Consider the following 24,179-nt stretch of genomic DNA (forward strand, 5'->3'; position numbering starts at 1 on the left):
CTCTTTACTTAAATGTTGCAATCTGGTTTTAGTGCCAGTCTTTTTTTCCCCATGGGTGATTTTAACGTGGACCTCTGAGGACGCACCTAACCAGCAGATGCACAAACTTTTCTTACGTCTAACTCATCTTCTCCTACCTTCTGTGCTAAGAATTGCCCCTGTGAATGAGTCAAATCCAACAACGCAAAATACTTAAAAGAATTTTAGAGGATGTTTTAAGGCATAGTGGCTCTACTAAAGAATGTGTGCTTTTCCTGTTTTACTGAATTTCATTGAGGGGGTAATTGTCTATTGAAAGTACTAAGTAAAGTGAGGAACCATGGTGATAAATTTTTAAATCTTAACCTTTTAAAACTGTTAAACCAGTAACATAGGAATATTAGGTGATCCTGTTTTTCCTGTGTTTTATTTATAATGTGAATTCAGCTTATTATTCCTCTCCCCCTTTTTCTCCTTTTACTTCAAAAATTGTTTTAGTAGGAATAATTGGCTGAAGGGACTAGAAATATATATAAAAAAAGGAAAACAGGTAAGAAAAGAACTGAAATTTGAAAGTAGATCAACGCTTGAAGCTGTGGAAAGGAAGGCACGATCACTGGTATGCAGAATAGATAAAAATGCCCAACGCGTTTGCGTGATCGGCAGTGGAGGGAAGCAGGGCACAGAACTGGGAGGAATACGTGGGATATCGGTAAAGTTCTACTTCTGAAGTGCAGTGGCAGGTTCATAGTTATTTCACTTTTTATTCATGCTTGATAACCTTTGAACCTTCCACGTAGTCTTCTGTATGTACCACACACACTTGACTAACAAAAGTTAGCACCTGGAAATTTCACCCAAATAGGTCTATTAATCAAACTGCTATGCTACCTGGTAACTTTTGGAAAATTCACACTCTCCCCCTAACATGGAAATGGTAAAGGACACAGGCATTGTGCTCAGCTAGACCTGGTTTTGATTCCAGCTCCCCTGCTTCGCAGTCTCCCTGAATGTTTCCTCATGCACAAGTGAAAGTGGATTACCTACTCCCTGTACTTCATCTATTGAACTCAAATACTTATCATCATTATTATTAGTGTGTCAGAAGTTTTAAAATGGGAACTTTCAGTCACTGGCTTCATCGTAAACTCTAGGAACAATGTTTTTTTGGCAGGATGGTAGTATTTAAAAAGAGCACGTTTCCTGTGGCGTGCACTGAGCTTTCTGGATCCTAACAGCTGTACTGCTCATGAGAAGTTAATGATGTATTTCTCACTGAAACAATATGAATCAGAGCTCATATTATTTTTTTTAAAAAGGATTATGATATGTATGATGCTATAGATAGTGAGTTGTGCCCCACCTCCGGCAAATTCATACATGGAAGTCCTAATCCACAGTATCACAGAATGCATACTTGGAAAAAGGGTCTTTAAAGAAATAATTGGGTTAATGAGGGCATTAGGATGGGCCTTAATCCAATATGACTGGTGGCCTCCTAAGAGGAGAAAATTTGCACAAAGACATATACAGAGGAAAGACCATGCAAAGACACAGGGAACGGACGTTCATCTAGAAGCCGAGGAGGGAGGCCTCAGAAGAATCCAGCATGGCCGACACCCTGATCTTGGACTTCTGGGCTCTGGCACTGTGAGAAATTCATTTCCTGTTGTTGAAGCCACCCAGTCTGTGTACTTTGTCATGGCAGCCCTAGCCAACGAACACATGTGAAATGTGGGAGATTTGGTTAAAATGCTAGCAAGTCTTTGCTAAGTGACTCCACAACCATTTTCAGTATTCTTGGCTGAAGCCTGAATTTCAATGAGCAGGAGCTGGGGATAAATGGACTTTCCTATTTATAAGCGCTTAGCTGCTTACCTTTTCTTGGTGTGTCCATTTGGCTTCTCATCAGGAGGCAGTTCGATAATGAGCTGACAGGACTGAGCATGATCAAAGTTGTTTGGAGTCTTTGGGGAGCTCTGGGTGTCCAACATAAACACCTGCACACGTATACAAAGGTACAGGTCAGAGCGCCACCATCCTCGACCTGCCTCCTCCAGGGCTCAGCTGGATGGCCTTCGGCAAGTGGCTCACTCTTTCTACTCATTCTTTCTACTCATTCTTTCACCTTTAACATGAGGTTGGTAATGATTTCCTACTGGTATGTTTGTTGAGAGAATTAAATGAATTAATATGTGTGTACTGACATATGCAAAGCATTAGAACAGAAGAGTAAGTACTCAATAAAAGTTAGCTGCTGGCACGAATAGTAATAACACTACTGCTTCTGCCACGGGACAAGTCATTACACTCCAAATAGCAAGGACTGACATTTAATGTTGTTAAGAGTATATAAAAAGCGGCTATGTTTGTAAGAGGTCTTCTCTGCTTTAAACGTCCGTTTGGTACATATTCTAAACCACGCAGGAACAGGAAACTAATTGGGGCTTCTCCTGTCAAGGCTGCTGCTGTGGCCACGCTGCTCTATTAACAGCCAATAGGAGAAGTGACTTAGAAAACAGTAACCACTTCTCGGATTCTGATCCAAATGATTTCATTTGACATTATTTAATCTACCTTCACTACTTCCCTTTGGAAACCTGAGTATTCTTAAGGAATTTTTTCTTTCCAAATCTTGTTAAATTATCAGATCACTGAATACTGGCTTATCTGAAGAGTAAATATGGGAGAAGGTTTGGGACTGAAGAAGAAAGTAATATGAAGAAATGAAAGATTCGCTGTTTTCTGCCATTCTTCTCCACTAACTCTTTCAGAACAGAATTCCATTTTCATATTCTTGCTGTGGGTGGAAATTCCTCATCTAGTCAGCTGTGCATGTTTCTACTTAGAGAGGCCACCCCTTCAGAGGAGGACCACCCTCTTGCCTCCTCTGTTATGGTTCCTGGCCAGAGCCCGTGTCTGGGATGTTAGGAATGTGCTCAGCAGATGTGAGTAGTTGAAGGTGGGAGGTTCTTGCCCCACTCTGAGGAGAGCTGGGGGAAAGCGCTTCAGAAGACAGACCTGGCAGGAAACTTCTCGACTAATATGGTGAACGTCACTGAGTTCTTTCTGTGGACAGGGAATCCTGGGTTATCAGTGTGCTAAGGGGAAAGTCTATTAAGGACTTCTGTAATTTAGTGATTCATTGATTCAAGAAATATTTAACAAGTGCCTTCCATCCGCCCTGCTCTAGGACTACCAATATACAGAATATGTTCTCTGCTCCTGACTCATCAGCTTACAACCAACTTTTGTGACTTCTGCCGTGTGTCAGAAGAGAAAGTCATTGGTACATGGTGATTCCTGCACGGTAAGTACATCTTAATTTTACTGGTTAGTTAACATTCAACTCAAATTTATTAAACAACTTGTAAATGTTAAGCTCTTTGCTGTGTATGGGAGATACAGGAAAAAAAATAAGTTTACCATTTTTAGACACTCATAGTCTAGCATGAACAATAGTATTTCAGTAACTATTTATAACATGAGTAGTGCAAGTCAAGTTATGTATGGAGTGCAGCGGCCGGGTGGAAAAGGACCCTATTTGATCAGGGTATTGCAGGATGCAACAAGCTAGAAATGGTGAGAGGACCATGACGCTGTTGACTAGGTTCAAGTGATTTCTGGAAAAGAACAGCACTGGCTAGAGCTCAGAGCCAGGACACCTATGTCCCTAAAGGAATGAAAGGCAGTGTGGTGATGCACGGCCTTCAGAAACGACCCCTAGCAATAGCTCAAGCTTCCGGAGACCCTGGGATCCAAAACCCCATCCTTACCTGCTGAGCCATGGCTCGGATGCGCCAGTACTCGGCCTCAGCACTGGGGGAGGAGGACGGCGCCGCCACCCTCACCTGGCAGCCTTCCCCGCTGAAGCTCTCGGTGCCGCTGTGGAAGCAGCCCAGCAGATCCTGGGGAGAAACACAGCAGTCGTTCCCTGGGTGCACCTGAGTTCATGGCTCCAGGCCCTGTCTTTGATCTGCCAGTGTCACTGTGTCTGGGACAAAGTACTGATCCAGCTACCTTGTTCCCACCAAGTGAGACTGCCTGCTACAAGGAGGGAGGCGGAGTCCAGGCGACCCAACTTGAGGATCACCAGGAAGGCTGGAGGTGCCCTGGTCTCTCCTCTGAGTGACTTACCTTCACCGGCTTGAGCGTGGCCGAGAAGGCGTCCTGCAGGGCACAGCAAGCCAGCCTCCACATCTCCTCCGTGAACACGGGGCCCGCTGTCACGAGGACGTACCTGCCAGGAGAAACAAGGAAAGAAGTCTTGAATTCATACATTTTATTGTCACAAAAGGTAGGTAGGTCCTTCCAGACGCGTGCCTAGATTTAGTCTATAGTTCCCTTACAAGTCTTGCTGTCTTTTGTCACTCTCGCCTTCGGCCCATCTGGTATGCCATTGTCCTAATACTATTTCCTAACCCATTTAATGTAAAAAAAAAAATCAATGGCTCCCCACTACAAATAGGCCGATGTTTCAACTTAGGCTTGCATGTATATATTCTATACTAATTTCCCCATTCCAGCCCAATTTGCCACTACTCCTCTACACATAACAAGATAAAACCCTCTTGTCACTTGTAACTCTTATCTCCATGTATGTGTTCATGTTGTTCTTCTGCTTACAAAGTCGCCACCTAGCGGAAGCTAACCCACCTTGGGAGATACTACAAAAGGTCTTGCTGACTGCTCTACTCCCCAGGCGTCTCGTCCTTTCATGGCATTTATAGTTCCTCCTTCCTATTATCACTTTTCCCATGACTCTCTTTGTCCTTTAGAACAGGTTGTATGCTCCCTGCGGGTAGGGACCTTGGTCACATCACTTTCTGGGCAGCAGAGCACCCTGTATAGTGACTTACACAATAAATATTTGCTGACTGGATGAAATGAAGAGTTAAGAGTAGCACAGTCATTTTTATAAGAAGTAGACTGCTACCATCAAAGAATTTAATTCCCCTGGATTTCATAATAAAAACTCCGTGGAGAGCCAGGGAACCTTTATGTCACCTAATACAGGAGCAGCCCACTCGGGAGATGGTTTCTGTGGGCTTGGCCACACACGCCACCAGCAACTCAAAGAGGTCCTTCAGCATGGTGTTGAGCATGCTCTCGTACCTGATGTCTGCAGGAAAATCAAAGCAAGATTGCACTCAGCGGTATTGCAAAGGAACGGGCTGGACAGCATCTATACTACAGCAAAAGAGGAAAGGCTAAATGATACCAAAAATATACAAGGATCTGGGAAATAGAACAATGAGAGAAACGGCCATAGCAATAACAACAAAAATAAAACACTCATTATAGCAAAAATTATCTTGGTTTTTACCTAATTCTAGCTTGTTTCATCCATTTCTAGATATATCAAGATGAAATGCATGTGGCTCACTTTAATGTGTTGATGTACACTTTTCAAAGTATATAATTCCTCTGCTTAAGCAAAATAGAACATATACTATTATACAGCCTGAATACTAGCTAGTAAAAAATTTTAATTCTTAAAGGGAAAGATAAAACAAACATTCCTTACGGCTGATCGTTGCATTAGATTGAGTTAAATGCTCTTAGTAAACAAAAAATCTTCTCATACCAACTACCACTTCTTGAACCTTTTCAGTTTGGCTTCAGTCTGCATGCTGTCCCCAGACTAAGAAAATAAGACCTCCCCAAATCACATTCTGTTTGCCCAGTTCAAGGAATACGCCAGTGTTCTTTTCCACAAAGTCCTTGCGATGCCACAGAACCAATTCTCAGTGGAATCCTCAAGGGTCCTGAGCTGTGCAAAGCCAGGACCTGGACAGAAACTCTACCACTAGGGATGCAGTTAGTGCCTGCATGTGGAAATACCCATTTTTCTTCTTTCTCGATCGGTGTGTTTTTTGCAGGGCAAATTGTCCTTACTAAGCTTAGTGGAGACCCCCATTTCTTATCTTTGCTTTTTGACTCTTCCTTGGGGTCAAGTTCTCATGAGTTTCTCTAACCTCGCCAACAAGGGAGCCTCTGACCTCCCCTCTTCCCTTAAACTTCTGTATGTCTTTCCCTTTTCTTTGTAACCTTTAGGGCTAGCAGCAAGATTCCTCCTGCTCCCAAATTTCCAGACCTTTCCATGGCAAGTATCTATTTCACAAATGCTGCTCCACTGGTACCACAGCTGACATAACAGCTCCCTCTCTGTCTGCTGACTTCAGCATACTATCCACCCCACACTTGCAAATCTTTCTCAAAGTGCCACAGATATGACCCCCCTCTTCCCCCCTAATCTGTTAAGTAACCTCTTGCCCATAATCTGAGCCTTTTCTAAAACCCTGCCTCTTCCATTTAGCCTCCCCAGATGCAGCAGGACAATAGGATACACTCTCTCCCTTACCCCCCAGCCTAGAGGGGTATTCTTTTTTAATTTATTATATACTTGAACTTGCCTCCCCTCTCCTAATGCACAGATATCCTAGACCTCATTAGGTGTTTTATTTTTAGTCACACATGTATTTTAAGCATTCTGTTTGATAATTTTGTAGAGGACACAGGGGTACCAATTTTCTTCTTGACAACCTACTATTAGAAGGCTGGCACTAACCATGTAATTCTATTTTAATAATTCCCAGCACTAACCATGTAATTCTATTTTAATAATTCCCAGGACAAAAATCATGCACTGGTGTTTACTAAGCACTTCTAGACAATGCTGCTATCTACTAAACGACGACTCAGCATGAGCTGCTCTGGCACCATAGATACCTGAGTGGATGAAGCTCTGAATGTGCTCCACCACCAGCTCACAGGACAGACCGATGGCATGCTTGAAGTTAGCAGAGGCCACGTCCCAGTAAGAATGGTCTTTATGGCTACGGCGAAGCCAAAGGGACATCACAGGAAGGAGAAGGTGAACAACTGCATAGATGCCAAACCCTGGTCCTGAAAAAGAAAGGTCAGCATCAGAATTGTGATCTTAGCACCTCTCCTGCAACAGAATGGCAGCGCCAAGTGACGGCAGAGAGCTTCCCACCTCTTTCCTCTTTCGCAGGAGCTCCCCATTCTGAGGAGCAAGGAAAAAGAATTTACCACTGATTGGGAAATATATGGTCTTTGGTGACATTTTTCTTTTTTGTTTCTGCATGATTTTAATTACGTAATACGTAAATATACTCGTTAAAAATTCAAACAATACTGATAAAGCTAAAGTATCACTTGATCAATTCCTTAGTCCCCATAAACATACAAATACATATACACATATAAGAAAAAGTTCACCCTTTGAACTCGATGTATATTTATATGAAACTAAGAGTACATATATTTATAAGAATCAGAGAAATAGAGGTTTTTTAAATTACTTTTATATAAATGGGATAAGGTAAACCTGGGTCTGCATGTTGATTTCTTGCCCATAACAGTTACAAGTTAGAGATCATTCTGTGTCAGCAAATTAGATATTCCTCATTTTTATTACCACATACTGTTCCAAACTAGTCAAACTGTATATGCATTAGTTTACTTATCCATTTCCTTACTGATGGAAATTTAAGATGTTTCTATATTTTGCTTTATGAACAACACTGTAATAAAAATATTTGTGGAAATGTTGATGGATTTTTAAAATTCTGACTACACAAGCAAGGTATCCTTTTCATAATAAACACAGAAAACACATGAGAATATAAAGAAGAAGAAAATAATATTTTGATGTATTTCGTTCTAGTACTTTTTGAATGTATTATCTTTGGGTGTATGTGTATATTTATAAATGCTTCTCATAAAGTTGAGATTGTACTCCACGCTATATAGATTTTAACATAATGCCCTGTAAACAATTATTGATGTCATTAAATATTATTCACAGATATTCATTTTAATGCCTGTAGATATTTACATGCTTTTTCCATAACTTATTTAACCCATTTAGGGTGGTCATAATTATTTTGGTATTCAAGATGCTTCATCAAACATCATTATATATAGAATGTTATCTTCATTACTGTTAATTTCCTTTGATAGATTTCTAGGAGTAGAATTATTGGGCTAAAACGCTCTTCATACACACTTAGTAGTAGAAAATGATACTGACCAGTAAAACAGATTTAGAAATAGTGGCATATAATTAATTCTATAAGATACCTGCTTATTCTTGGATAGAAAGTCTTTAAATTTTTCATGTGTAGGAGTAGCTATAATGGTGTTCCTGAAACAAATTCTGATATAAACTTTGCTATGGGTCTTAAAACAGTATCACTTATCAAGTCTTCATCAGTTTATACTGAATACAAAACTCCTCTTATTACTCGAGAATTAAACTAGTGGTTTCATTTGTGGTTCTGATTCTGTTAGTGAAAACTAAAATTTCTATAAAAAATTTCTCTGATCTTGGGAAAATTTGATGAGTAAGTGTGCATGCTAACCTTGACTAATTCAGAACAAGAAATAAATTCCCAAAGGCCATTTCCTGTACTATCAGGAACTCACTAGATGTCTTTTCCCAAATATAATCACCTACGACCGTTATACAATTAAGATGTTGCTGTCTTCATACATTTGAGTAGTTGGTTCATGTCAGTGGTAGACCTGTTAAGCCCTACTGACAGCCCTGGGGCCAGGAGTATATGAGACCCAGCCACAGAGGAAGGCTGTAACCATAGAACAGAGCAAAGCCAACTGGCTCAAGGGGACACTGATACCACAGCATTGGCCTGAATATAGTGGGGTTCTACACATTCACCTACCTGGCCACCACCCATTACTTATAAATGGACTGGTGGGAAACCCATAAACAATACAAGGACATGTCTTAAATGGTCAACAAATATATATATCGAGCATCTATTATGCTCTCTGCGGTTACATCAGTGAAATAGACACTCATACAAATACCTTCCTGAAAAAAGTTATATGTATAACAAACTCCCTTGAAAGACAGACATAGAAATAATTTACCAGGTGTTTTGGTAACATCTCTCAACAGCTCAAAGAGCAAATCCAAGGTCGGGGGTTGGTGCTGACGTGGACAGTTAGACACAGCTGCTGTGAGCTGCTCCAGCAGAATGATCCAGACTTCTATCAGACCTGGAAACCAAAAGCAGACCTCTGTGAAATTCGGTCAAACATAATACAGAATCGTCACAAGACCAAACTAAACACTATATATAAAAGGCTTCTGAAAACTACCAAGCGCTATATGGATATAAGGCATCACCCTGTAAGGTAGCCCTCAGTGCCTATAAGCATGGATTAATTATGACTTACATGTTCTGACAAAGTCAAAGAAAAAAATACTGTTCAAGTGTCTTCCTTATTCCCCTTCAGGAAGAAGGTGATGTGGTGTGTAAATTCTACTATATGAAACAATTGTTAGATTCATTGGAAGTTGATGATAGCAAAGTAATAATATCCTTTTAGTTCCATCCCTTTAGTTCCATAATATCCTTTTAGTTCCATCAATAATATCCTTTTAGTAATAATATCCTTTTAGTTTAGTAATAATATCCTTTTAGTTCCATTATTTAGTAATAATATCCTTTTAGTTTAATCCTTTTTAAAAAAATTATATATAACAAAAATTGCCATTTTAACCATTTTTACATGTGTAATTCAGTAGTAGTAATTACACATATGATGTTGTGCAACCATCATTACTATTAATTTCCAAGACTTTTTCATTACCTCAAAGAGAAACTATAACCAGTAAGCAACAACTCTGCATTCTCCGCATCACTCCAGCACCTGCTAACCTGTGTCTGGCTTATTTCACTTAGCATAATGTTTTCAAGGTACATCCATGTTGTAGCATGTATCATAACTTCATTCCTTTTTATGGATGAATTATATTCCATTGTATGTATATACCACAGTTTGTTTATTGAGGTACAAAAGTATCTAGAGTAGAATATGCAAAATAGCTCACTCTATATCTTATTTTAATACTTCTAATTTTCCAGCAAAAGAAAACTGTATGAGAAGATGCAATGTTGAAATGCTCCCATTAAAAAAAACCTACTTCCCCAATTTTGAATATCCCCATTAATAGGAGCCAAAACCAAAGTCATACACAATAAATATAAGAAAACCAGGTGACAAGAAATTCTCATGAACCTCAAAATGTAAGTGGGGGTGGACAAGCTAATTAATAGGATATGCAGGGGAAAGAAAAAACATGTTATACACTACTGTAAGGGGAGCAACCAATAAAATCCAAGTGGAAAATTCTACGTGACAAAGAACCTCACTTCTTCAACAAATAAATTGCAAAGACGTAAAAGAGAGATGGAGAGGAAAATCTATAGACTGACAAGGACTTAAGAGATGGAGCAGCCACACATGTAGTGTAGATCTTACATGAACCTTGAAAATTAACTGATATGTATAAGAAAACTGGCAAATGGGCTATAAGTTAAAAATAGCTGAAGCCACCTTGGACGTGAATCCGGGCCTGTCAGGCCCAGGTGGAGTCCCTGGCACGCTGGGCGGCGCGGGCAGTGCAAATGGCCTGGCTCTGACTCTGAGAACACCAGGCTGCCCTGTGCACCTGAGGCCACTGCCCTGCCCCTCCTGCAGCCCTGGGTCCCCATTGCCGTGAACCAGCCAGGCAGTTCCAGGGATTTGGATGTCCGTGTTTTTGGGTGACCGTTACTTCGCCTGCCGCATGCTTGCGGGATCTTGGTTCCCAGGCCAGAGGTCAGGCCTGAGCTCCTGTGGTGGGAGCTCCGAGTCCAAACTGCTGGACTAACAGAGAACCTCAGACCCCAGGGAGTATCAATTGGAGTAAGGCCTCACAGAGGTCCTCATCTCAGCACCAAGACCCAGCTCTATCCAACTGCCTGCAAACTCCAGTGCTGGATGTCTCAGGCCAAACAACCAATAAGACAGGAACACAGAAGCACCCATCAAAAAACAAACTTAAACGACAAAAAAATTGTTACAGACGAAGAAGTAAGGTAAAAACCTACCACACCAAATAAATGAAGATGAAATAGGCAACCTACCTGAAAAAGAATTCAGAGTAATGATAGTAAAGATGATCCAAAATCTCAGAAACAGATGGAGAAAATACAAGAAACATTTAACAAGGATCTAGAAGAACTAAAGAGCAAACAAACAGTGGTGAACAACACAATTACTGAAATTAAAAATACTCTAGAAGGAATCAATAACAGAATAACTGAGGCAGAAGAATGGATAAATGAGCTGGAAGATAAAATGGTGGAAATAAGTGCCAGGGAGCAGAATAAAGAAAAAAGAATGAAGAGAATTGAGGACAGTCTCAGAGACCTCTGGGACAACATTAAATGCACCAACGTTCGAATTATAGGGGTCCCAGAAGAAAAGGAGAAAAAGAAAGGGTCTGAGAAAATATTTGAAGAGATTATAGTTGAAAACTTCCCTCACATGGGAAAGGAAATAGTCAAGTCCAGGAAGCACAGAGAGGCCCATACAGGATAAACACAAAGAGAAACATGCCAAGACACATATTAATCAAACTATCAAGAATTAAATACAAAGAAAAATATTAAAAGCAGCAAGGGAAAAGCAACAAATAACATACAAGGGAATCTCCATAAGGCTAACAGCTGATCTTTCAGCAGAAACTCTGCAAGCCAGAGGGAGTGACAGGACATATTTAAAGTGATGAAAGGGAAAAAACTACAACCAAGATTACTCTACCCAGCAAGGATCTCATTCAGATTCAATGGAGAAATTAAAACCTTTACAGATAAGCAAAAGCTAAGAGAATTCAGCACCACCAAACCACCTTTACAACAAATGCTAGAGGAACTTCTCTAGGCAGGAAACACAAGAGAAGGAAAAGACCTACAATAACAAACCCAAAACAATTAAGGAAATGGTAATAGGAACATACATATCAATAATTACCTTAAATGTAAATGGATTAAATGCTCCAACCAAAAGACACAGACTGGCTGAATGGATACAAAAACAAGACCCATACATATGCTGTCTCCAAGAGACCCACTTCAGACCTAGGGACACACACAGACTGAAAGTGAAGGGATGGAAAAAGAGATTCCATGCAAATGGAAATCAAAAGAAAGCTGGAGGGACTTCCCTAGTGGTGCAGTGGTTAAGAATCCGCCTGCCAGTGCAGGGGACACGGGTTCAATCCCTGGTCTGGGAAGATCCCACATGCCGTGCAGCAACTAAGCCCATGCACCACAACTACTGAGCCTGCATTCTAGAGCCCGAGAGCCACAACTACTGAACCACGTGCCACAACTACTGAAGCCCGTGTGCCTAGAGCCCATGCTCTGCGACAAGAGAAGCCACCTCAATGAGAAGCCCGAGCACCGCAATGAAGAGCAGCCCCCGCTCGCCGCAACTAGAGAAAGCCAGCGCACAGCAACAAAGACCCAACTGAGCCAAAAACAAATAAATAAAAAGTAAACAAATTAAAAAAAAAGGAACCTTGAGTAGCAATTCTTGTATCACACAAAATAGACTTTAAAATAAAGACTATTACAAGAGACAAGGACACTACATAATGATCAAGGGATCAATCCAAGAAGAAGATATTAGAATTGTAAATATTTATGCACCCAAAATAGGAGCACCTCAATACATAAGGCAAATGCGAACAGCCATAAAAGGGGAAATCGAAAGTAACACAATCACAGTAGGGGACGTTAACACCCCACTTTCACCAATGGACAGATCATCCAAAATGAAAATGAATAAGAAAACAAAAGCTTTAAATGACACATTAAACAAAATGGACTTAATTGATATTTATAGGACATTCCATCCAAAAACAACAGAATACACTTTCTTCTCAAGTGCTCATGGAAGATTCTCCAGGATAGACCATATCTTGGGTTACAGATCAAGCCTCGGTACATTTAAGAAAATTGAAATCGTATCAAGTATCTTTTCCAACCATAACACTATGAGACTAGATACCAAATACACGAAAAAATCTGTAAAATATACAAACACATGGAGGCTAAACAATACCACTACTAAATAACCAGAGATCACTGAAGAACTCAAAGAGGTAATCAAAAAATACCTAAAAAAACAAACAAACAAACAAACAAAAAAACCTAGAAACAAATGACAATGAAAGTACGATGACCCAAAACCTATGGGATGGAGCAAAAGCAGTTCTAAGAGGGAAGTTTATAGCAATACAATCCTACCTCAAGAAACAAGAAAAATCTCAAACAACCTAACTTTACACCTAAAGCAATTAGAGAAAGAACAAAAAAACCCCCAAAGTCAGCAGAAGGAAAAAAGTCCTAAAGATCATATCAGAAATAAATGAAAAATAAATGAAGGAAACAATAGCAAAGATCAATAAAACTAAAAGCTGGTTCTTTGAGAAGATAAACAAAATTGATAAACCATTAGGCAGACTCATCAAGAAAAAAAGGGAGAAGACTCAGATCAACAGAATTAGAAATGAAAAAGGAGTGGTAACAACTGACACTGCAGAAATACAAAGGATCATGAGAAATTACTACAAGCAACTATATGCCAATAAAATGGACAACCCGGAAGAAATGGACAAATTCTTAGAAAAGCACAACTTTCCAAGACTGAACCAGGAAGAAATAGAAAATATAAACCAATCACAAGCACTGAAATTGTAAGTGTGATTAAAAATCTTCCAACAGGGCTTCCCTGGTGGCGCAGTGGTTGATAGTCAGCCTGCTGATGCAGGGGACACGGGTTCATGCCCCGGTCCGGGAAGATCCCACATGCCGCGGAGCGGCTGGGCCCGTGAGCCATGGCCACTGAGCCTGCGTGTCCAGAGCCTGTGCTCCGCAACGGGAGAGGCCACAACAGTGAGAGGCCCGTGTACCACAAAAAAAAAAAAAAAAAAAAAATCTTCTAACAAACAAAAGTCCAGGACCAGATGGCTTCACAGGTGAATTCTATCAAACATTTAGAGAAGAGCTAACACCTATCCTTCTCAAACTCTTCCAAAATATAGCAGAGGGAGGAACACTTCCAAACTCATTCTATGAGGGCACCATCACCCTGATACCAAAACCAGACAAAGATGTCACACACAAAAAAACTACAGGCTGATATCTCTGGTGAACACTGATGCAAAAATCCTCAACAAAATACTAGCAAACAGAATCCAACAGCACATTAAAAGGATCATACACCATGATCAAGTGGCATTTATCCCAGGGGTGCAAGGATTCTTCCATATACGTAAATCAATCAATGTGATAAACCATATTAACAAATTGAAGAAAACTATATGATCATCTCAAGAGATGCAGAAAAAGCGTTTGACAAAATTCAACACCCATTTATGATTAAAAACTCTCCAGAAAGTAGACATAGAGGGAAACTACGTCAACATATTAAAGGCCATATATGACAAACCCACATCCAACATCATTCTCAATGGTGAAAAACTGAAACCATTTCCTCTAAGATCAGGAACAAGACAAAGCTGCCCACTCTCACCACTATTCAACATAGTTTTGGAAGTTTTAGCCACAGCAATCAGAGAAGAAAAGGAAATAAAAGGAATCCAAATCAGAAAAGAAGAAGTAAAACTGTCACTGTTTGCAGATGACATGATACTATACATAGAGAATCCTAAAGATGCTACCAGAAAACTACTAGAGCTAATCAATGAATCTGGTAGAGTAGCAGGAACCAAAATTAATGCACAGAAATCTCTTGCATTCCTATATACTAATGACGAAAAATCTGAAAGAGAAATTAAGGAAACACTCCCATTTACCACCGCAACAAAAAGAATAAAAAACCTAGGTATAAACCTACCTAATGAGACAAAAGACCTGTATGCAGAAAACTATAAGATACTGACGAAAGAAATTAAAGATGATACCAACAGATGGAGAGATATACCATGTTCTTGGATTGGAAGAATCAACATTGTGAAAATGACTCTACTACCCAAAGCAATCTACAGATTCAATGCAATCCCTATCAAACTACCACTGGCATTTTTCACAGAACTAGAACAAAAAATTTCAGAATTTGTATGGAAACACAAAAGACCCCAAATAGCCAAAGCAGTCTTGAGAACGAAAAATGGAGCTGGGGGAATAAGGCTCCATGACTTCAGACTATACAACAAAGCTACAGTAATCAAGACAGTACGGTACTGGCACAAAAACAGAAATATGGATCAACGGAACAGCATAGATAGCCCAAAGATAAACCCATGCACATATGGTCACCTTACCTTTGATAAGGGAGGCAAGAGTATACAATGGAGAAAAGGCACCCTCTTTAATAAGTGGTGTTGGGAAAAATGGACAGCTACATGTAAAAGAATGAAATTAGAACACTTCCTAACATCATACACAAAAATACACTCAAAATGGATTAAAGACCTAAATGTAAGGACAGACACTATCAAACTCTTAGAGGAAAACATAGGCAGAACACTCTGTGACATAAATCACAGCAGGATCCTTTCTGATCCACCTCCTAGAGAAATGGAAATAAAAACAAAAATAAACAAATGGGACCTAATGAAACTTAAAAGTTTTTGCACAGCAAAGGAAACTATAAACAAGAGGAAAAGACAACCCTCAGAATGGGAGAAAATATTTGTAAACAAAGCAACTGACAAAGGATTAATCTCCAAAATATACAAGCAGCTCATGAAGCTCAATATTAAAAAAACAGACAACCCAATCCAAAAATGGGCAAAAGACCTAAATAGACATTTCTCCAAAGAAGATATACAGACTACCAACAAACACATGAAAGGATGCTCAACATCACTAATCGTTAGAGAAATGCAAATCAAAATTACAATGAGCTATCACCTCACACCTGTCACAGTGGCCATCATCAAAAAATCTACAAACAATAAACACTGGAGAGGGTATGAAGAAAAGGGAACCCTCTTGCACTGTTGGTGGGAATGTAAATTGATACAGCCACTATGGAAAACAGTATGGAGGGCTCCTTAAAAAACTGAAAATATAACTCATATGACGCAGCATCCCACTATTGGGCACATACCCTGAAAACCGTAATTCAAAAAGAGTCACGTACCACAATGTTCATTGCAGCACTATTTACAATAGCCAGAATATGAAAGCAACCTAAGTGTCCACTGAGAGATGAATGGACAAAGAAGGTGTGGCACATATATACAATGGAATATTACTCAGCCATAAAAAGAAATGAAACTGAGTTATTTGTAGTGAGGTGGATGAACCTAGAGACTGTCATACAGAGTGAAGTAAGTCAGAAAGAGAAAAAACAAATACTGTATACTAACACATATATATGGAATCTAAAAAAAAAAAAAAAGTTCTGAAGAACCTAGGAGCAGGATAGGAATAAAGACGCAGATGTAGAGAATGGACTTGAGGACATGGGGAGGGGGAAGGGTAAGCTGGGATAAAGTGAGAGAGTATCACTGACATACATACACTACCAAATGTAAAATAGATGGCTAGTGGCAAGCAGCTGCCCAGCACAGGGAGATCAGCTCAGTGCTTTGCAACCACCTAGAGGGGTGGGATAGGGAGGGTGGGAGGGAGATGCAAGAGGGAGAGGATGTGGTGATATACATATGCATATAGCTGATTCACTTTGTTATACAGCGGAAACTAACACAACACTGTAAAGCAATTATACTCCAATAAAGATGTTAAAAAAAAAAAAACGTTGAAGCTGGATGATGGGTACATGAAGGTTCATTATACCATTCTGTCTAGTTTTATATGTGTTTGAAATTTCCATAGGAGAATGGAAAAGCAATTATTTGCCTTCAGAAAGCAGAGGAATAATATCTAAGTATATCAATGATGAGAAGTAATTTTTAATACTAACTTAAAGCTCTTACTTTTATTCTTTTCTCTGACCTAGCTATGTTTCATATATAACTTTAAAGCCCTCAATGAATTTATACTGTGGGAAACCTTAGGTGGGCTGCCTAGAAAAAAAATGGATTAACGATTTGCACAAATGGGCAGGGAATGCTCACTGTTACATATACAAACTGTTTGCAACTGTTTTAAAGACTGTACTATAGATAAGCAACATTAGCTTCTGGTTTTAACCGTCTGGGTTGGAGGTTTAAGATGCTATGTAAAAATTCCTATATAATCATTAAAAATGAAACCTCTATTAGGCAACATCTAGCCAATTTCCAATATTTAATTGTTCTGTACAGTAGATATTTATTCTTTCCTATATTTTTTCCCTGAAAACTAATCTGAATTTGTAAGGTTTTACTGTTTATAATCCCTATGGAAAACTGGAAAATTTCTAGATATCCCCATAAGTGAATTTGTGTCTTGAAAAATAAAACAGACGAATAATGAAAAACAAACAAAAGAGCAAATTAAAAAATCTTCCCCAGAAAGTCCTTTTGCAAGGGTTTGAAACACCTATGCTCAGAAATCAGACTTCTTTAAGGATATCATTTCCAGTTTTAGGTCTAGAAACAGGACAGGGTCATCTGAATTAGAAGACAGCAAATATGAACATGAGTGAACCAATCTGAAAATTATCCACAGTTACTAGATCGAAGTCAAATTCACAGGAAATTACACAGGAACTAATTTGAAACATATTTTTAAAATTTATTCTTTTAATGAGCCTTCAGCTTCACCAGTCACAAACAGATTGTCTCTTCAGTAATGACTTAATTTCCCCACTCTCTAACCAGATAGTCCTACAGGAAGTAATTATACAATGATTGTGTTTCCTAGAAGGTATTAAAGACAATTACCAGCCAATTTAAGTATCAATGCACCAAATGCAACCACAGTCCAATCTGCTAAATTCAAAAGAATTCAGAGTTAAAAACTATATTTAGTGGAATCTGCAAATCTACACTGGTTTTAGATGGAGGTATCCATCTAAAAAGGATTGGTTTGGAGACACAGATGTAAAATGTTGTCGGAGAGTCCATGGAAACTTTAGGTAGGCTTGTTCTGTTAGAATTATAAATAATAACAACATAAACGGATGATCATTCATGAACTGTAAACTACTGAATTCATGGCTTAGGCTTTTGGGAATACAAACATAGCAAATAACCTGGTCAGGCCCAGTCAATTAACTTACCAGTGTCATCATCAAAGTCAGACAAGACTGACTCAATTCCATCCTCACTGCTTGCTGACTGCTCCTGAAGTCTTCGGGGCAAGCTAGCGAGTCGCCCACTAAGGAATATTGGCTTCAAGGGCATTTTGTAGATTTTAGCCAACAACTAAATTAAAAATACCAAATTGCAATTATAAGTTGGAAAAAGCTGCACTCTATTAAATGACAACAAAACTATATACCGGAAGAGAAGGTGGAGAGAAAACCAGAAAAGCTCCCACTGTAGCAAAGTTTTAAATTTGCCTGTGATTTGGGTTCATAAGGCAGTCCACAAGAGGCATTTATCCCATGAAGCAGCTGAAACAGCATTCAGTGGCAACAAAAAGGTAGAGGAAAAGATTCTGTGGATACCTTTTCAGCATCTTAATTGCATACGAGTTTTACAGACTTTTATAAACCTGTGAAGGGAACCATAAACATGTCAAGAATTTTTGCCTAAGAGAAAGTGTTCTATGGGGATCACTGGGAAGAGAGTCTGTAGGCAAATGAGATACCAGACTCTGATTTCCCTTCCCCTGACTCAACATCAAGGAAATGGGGGTGGGGGGAGGGCACATGGGGGATGGAGGAATCCGAGGGCAGGGTGGGTGCGATGAAGGCATGAGAAGCAGAGCTAATAGGCTGCTCTGGCTCTTTACTCCGCTCTCACCGCTACAGCCCAGACCGCCGGAATCTGTTACTGGGACAGACTCCCAAGGAGCCTTGTACCTTCACGAATCAGAATTGTGCCTGCTGTGGCCCCACTGTCTCAGAAATTAGGGAAACAGCTGGGAGTGAGACAGACAGAAATCCTGCCCTGTGCATCTTACAGACATACTCCTTTCACAAATAATAAATAAAATTTGACAGAAACGTTATAGGAAAAATTAGGCAGTCCTAGGACGAGCAACCTAGGTGTGTGGGGAATGCTGGCAGGGAGTTGGTAGATACCTAAGCCCTGGTCTCTCTGAGGAGATGATGTTTCAGATGAGATCTGGACCATAAGGCGTGTCATACAGAGATCTGAGGAGAGAAAATTCCAGGCAGAGGGAACAGCAACAGCCCTCAGCAGTAACAAGTAGGGTGTGTCTGAGGGACAGAAAGGGAGTGTGGCGAGCACAGTGAGCGAGGGGCAAGGAGCTGAGGGGGAAAGGGAGCGGAATCAGGTCATGTGGGCCTTGTGGAAGCAGCTGGAGGAGGAAATCAGGGCTGCGCATCCTTTCTAAAGCCCTGGGGCTTAATGCTATTGATGTTATCACCAAGGGAGAGTGAGGAACAGACAGACAAGAGGACACCAGGGACACAACCTTAGAAGACAGGAGGAGCGCTGCGGAGAGGGGGTGCCACCGAAGCCTAGGGAGAAAGGGTTTTGAGAAGGGAGCATCATCTTGTCCCATGGGCGTGTGACACGGTAACGACAGAGGGTCGCTGGACCTAGCGCACGGAAGGTCACTGTTCACACTGATAAATGATGTTTCATTGGATTTTTGTTTACTAGATCTTGACTGCATACTTTTTTAAATGTCTCTTTTCACTGTGTGCAGCCCACAGTCCATGTTTTCGTACCATCGGAAGGATTTCGATATCTGACACAGATATAGAGATTATGATAGTTCATGTATCGGAGTATGAATGAGAAGTTTCAGAGATCTCAAAACCCAATTGTGTGTTTTAGTACATTTTCATTACTTTCTTTCTCTCCTTTGTAGAAGCGGGGGGACAAAACGTTTTACTCCAAAACTAAGCCCCAATCTCCTCAGAGACAGCAGAAAGTACTTTGCTTAGGCATCCACAAAATACCTCCATGCATGTTTTGTAAGCATCTTCTGAGGTGGGTTTCAGGGCCTGCGTACCTGAGAACAGCGCCTGAGGTAATCCAGGGCAGGGAGGCACAGGTCTGGGGACGTGGCTCCGGATCCTGGGACACAGTCTCCGATTTCTTTACAGTCCACCTCCCCTGGGGGCAGCAGGGGAGACAGAGACAAATATTGTTTATCCCCTTATAACAGAAGACCTACTTAGTCATACAGCATGCGTTCCCCAAATGTCTACTAACGTAGAAAAGAAAGGAAACATTACTCCAAATTGTACAACCCTTTCAGTCAAATCTCCCCCTACATGTGTACATGTTAAACACATTTGGGATCACACTGTACATCTTACCTTGTTGAAATTATTGTTCCGTAACTCCCCTTTTCACTAAACAATGACCACTTTTTCCATATCCTGCAACAGTACTTTCAGTGGCTGGATGGTGGTTTTTTGTACCTGGACGCACTGCAATTTTTCTAATTCACTTCCCTGGGCCCTGCTGTTGATGGTGTGACTCTGAAGCTTTGATGACAGGATGATCCTGGAGACCAGCCATGTGCTGGGCAGAAAGGAAGCACTAGGCCTCTCTCTGTTTGGAAAAGGACCTCCTTTGTTGCCAGTGTTCAGCACTAAACAGTGATGATAAAGGAAGACTCTGGGAAGATCTGAGACATCTGGGGTTTGGGGATGGAGACTACTAAACTGAACTGAAATGACTTCTGTTTTGTGTGCATATATCTAGAAATTTAACAGATCTGGAGAGGGCATCTAGACAGTCTACAGGCACACAGTAGTTGGAAATTATCATTTTTCTTCTCATGTACGAATCTACTTCTATACTTTTAATAAAATTATTCCACAGTACTGTAATTGTTTCTGTCTACAACTGTAGCAACTGGCACCCTTCCCTGTGGGTAAACAGACATAATTACTAGGTATTAGTTAAAATTTAGCAGACAAAGAGGCATGTGTCTCCTTAAGAAAGAAAAGATAACCATTTGTATATTTTAGATCAGGGACTGGTAAGCTTTTTTTTATACAGGGCCAGACAGTAAATATTTTAGGCTTTGCAGGTCACACTCTCTTTGTTGTAACTTCTCAACTCTGTCACTATAGCACAAAAACAACCACAGACCAATGACCAGGGCTGTGTTCCAATAAAACTTGATTTCTAAAAACTCTGAGTGGGTGGGATTGGCCTGTGGGCCATAGTTTGCCAACCCCTAGTTTAGATTAACACACCTTACAGTATAAAAACACAGAGCAGTTCAAATTCATGTCGACATAACCAAGTGGGAATAAAAAATAAATCCATTTCCTATCCTGTTAATCACAGTGTTCCAAGTTTTTTACGGAGTTTGCTGTGTCACACATCAAAGTCTGTGCACGGGGTGGCCCCTGGAGGCGGGCAGGACACAGCCAGCGTGGCTGTACTGGGGCCTCGGATGTGCCCACTGACCCCAAGCCACAGACAAGTAACTCCACCTTATAATTCACAGAAAAAAATGGCATCTTTCTGTTTTAAATATCCTCAGGTGTGCACTGATAATTCTGCATCTCCATTTTCAGGCCCCAGCTCCCTCGCTGAGATAAGATCTCAAACTTCTAACATTTCTACCATGAAAATTTCTAACAGTGTCCAAAGATAGAATTCATTATTGTTCCTCTCCTCCACTCCTTTTGGATATCCTAATTCTGGGAAACGTCAGTCCTGGCAAGGAACTTGGGGAGTCAACCTCAGCTCCACCCTCCCTTACACCCCACGTCAGAGTGGTCCAAGCCCTCCGGACCCCATCTCTACAATATCCTGACCTCCATCCTCTCTGTTCTCTCCCAAACTCCTGCACACTGGTCTCTGCCTGTAGCCTCTTGTCCTTAACCCACAGGGACATGTGCCTGCCATTTCAGTTTTTAATGTCACACGTGATACACCACTCGGTGGCTTCAGAACCTTCCCTGCACATTCTCGATTTCCTGGTGTGGCATTCAGGGCCCTTTAGAGCCTGGCCCCTTCCTCTGTTTCCGTCTCATCACCCAGGATCCCTCCTTTGTGGTACCTCCAACATACCCTACTTTTAGAAAAGTAAACCTACAGCAGCTCACACCGCAAAATTCAATTGTCACTTTCCCTTTGAAGTCTGCGTGGCCCTACTACCAAGCACCCCGTCTCAGCTGCTTGTTCATTTCAGCTTAAATAGTTTTTTTTTTTTTTCCTAGCCTCTATGAAAATATTCATCTTCCTGAACTGTGACTATTGATTTGTGTGTCTGTTTCCCAGAAGAGGCTGTGAGCCTCTCACAGGCAGGAAGCATGTTATATTCATCTGTGTATCCCCATAGTATGTACAGGTCACCATGTCCCCGTAGCAGGCCCTCAACTGTTCGCCAAACAATAGAATACCAATAATAATGGTTCTTAAATAAAATATAGGGTTGTGGAATAATGGAAAATACATATGTTGGTCTCTGCCTCTGGCTCCTGGCACAGAGCTCCTAAAACCCTAATTTCCTACATGATAAGACTACTAGGCTTCTTTTGTTCTAATATTTGATCTTCAACTCTAGTTCCTGATACAGAGCTCCTAAATCCCTTGGAATTTCCTGGGCGATAGAGTCTTTTGTTCTAGTGAGGCAAAGAGCTTGGTAAGCTCCTGGATGGGGGCTGGTCACCAGAAAGACCATAGGAAGAAGAGGGGGGTTGGAAATTGAGTTAATGATTGATCATGGCCACATGATGAAGCCTCCATAAGAAATCCCCAGAGTATGGCGTTCAGAGAGCTTCTGGGTTGATGAACACATCTACATGCTGGGAGGAGGGTGTACCCCAACTCCATGAGGGCAGGAGCTCCTGAGCTTGGGACCCTCCTGGACCTCAACTTATATAACCTCTTGATCGGGCTGTTTATCTGTATCCTTTAGCGTATCTATTACTATATAAGACGCTGATAAATGAGTTCTGGGAGCTGTTCTAACGAATCACTGAATCCAAAGGATGGGGGGTCACGGGAACCTCTGATTTGTAGCCAAGTTAAACAGAAGTTCTGGGTAACTTGGGGACCTTCTACTTGTAATTGTCATTTGAAATGGCGGGGGGCAGTCTCATAGGACCGAGTCCTTCACCTGTGGGGTCTGCTGGTCTAACTCTGGTTGGGGTCAGAATTGATTTGACAATAGGACACCCAGCTGGCATCACAGAGAACTGCTTGGTGTGGGAACAAAGCCCACACATCTGGTGTCAGAACTCTTGTGAGTGAGGTAGTAGTTGAGAGAGTAAAGGAGAAATACAGGAGGAAAGTTTTTTCTAAACAAGGACTGGATTTTTTACTATCTAAGACAGAGATTCATTACTTTAAGGTATTCTTATGATTAAGATACTAAACTGTTTGGCTTCTATTTAGTGTAGAGCAGAGTTTAAAAAGAATAAAATCTTACTCTGTCTTTCAAAAGAAACCTTCCGGGCTTCCCTGGTGGCGCAGTGGTTGAGAGTCCGCCTGCCGATGCAGGGGACGCGGGTTCGTGCCCCGGTCCGGGCGGATCCCACAAGCCACGGAGCGGCTGGGCCCGTGAGCCATGGCCGCTGAGCCTGCGCATCTGGAGCCTGTGCTCCACAGCGGGTGAGGCCACAACAGTGAGAGGCCCGCGTACCGAAAAAAAAAAAAAAAAAAAAAGAAACCTTCCTCTGAAGCCCATTATGTAAAGTGGATAAGTGAGGGGCTTTCATGGTTGCCCCTCCGCTCAGCCCTCTATTTCCCAGGGTATACAGAAGCATAGAATGGGTGTATGTAAGAACAGAATGTAACAAGGATGGTCTATGGATCAGACCTGTGGCCTCCAGCCTCTGTCTTGAAACTTGCATTTTACTCCTGCTCCAAAATAAGGGGAACATGAATGAAGTCACCTAGCTTCTCTGTGTCCTATTTTCTTTTACAAAGAAATTGTCAGTTATTTTGCAAGAATACAAAAGAATATTATGAACCTTATATTTTCTTTTTTTAAAAGAAGGCTCAGGTCTCAGAGCACACCAGGGTGAAAATCTCAAAACGTAAAGACTTAAGTTCCTTTTAAACGTTGGGTTTAACTAACTGCTACTCCCTTCCATTTCACCCCAGATAAACACGTGTTATACAAACATCTGATCCAGCAGGTTATGCGGTAGAGCAAGACTCTACTGTGTTAAAGTATTTCTAAATTAAGCATAAAATCAGCTAGGTAGTTCCTAAAACACACAAAGTCGCAAAGAAGGGTGACTTCTACACCTTCAAAATACGTTTTGTAATCAGTAAGGTCTGGGGGAAGGCATTCTTAATTTTTGCTTAAGAGCTGGGAACTCAAACTCTAATTAGG

At 40.8% G+C, this 24,179-nt stretch overlaps 1 protein-coding gene across 1 annotated transcript in view; it reads right to left on the bottom strand.

Moving 5' to 3' along the window:
• The window catches only part of ARFGEF3 (ARFGEF family member 3), a gene marked incomplete at both ends in the record, with an annotated part of 181,862 nt that overhangs the window by 13,724 nt on the left and 143,959 nt on the right, over positions 1–24,179 (bottom strand). The window contains 8 exons of the mRNA XM_082855540.1: positions 1,858–1,979; positions 3,756–3,887; positions 4,117–4,219; positions 4,987–5,101; positions 6,712–6,888; positions 8,902–9,030; positions 18,007–18,151; positions 19,878–19,981. Coding sequence (XP_082711666.1) covers positions 1,858–1,979; positions 3,756–3,887; positions 4,117–4,219; positions 4,987–5,101; positions 6,712–6,888; positions 8,902–9,030; positions 18,007–18,151; positions 19,878–19,981 — 1,027 coding nt within the window. The remainder of the gene's footprint in view (positions 1–1,857; positions 1,980–3,755; positions 3,888–4,116; positions 4,220–4,986; positions 5,102–6,711; positions 6,889–8,901; positions 9,031–18,006; positions 18,152–19,877; positions 19,982–24,179) is intronic.

The sequence above is a fragment of the Leucopleurus acutus genome (assembly GCF_964270905.1).
Source record: "Leucopleurus acutus genome assembly, chromosome: 15".
NCBI classification, from domain to species: Eukaryota; Metazoa; Chordata; class Mammalia; order Artiodactyla; family Delphinidae; genus Leucopleurus; species Leucopleurus acutus.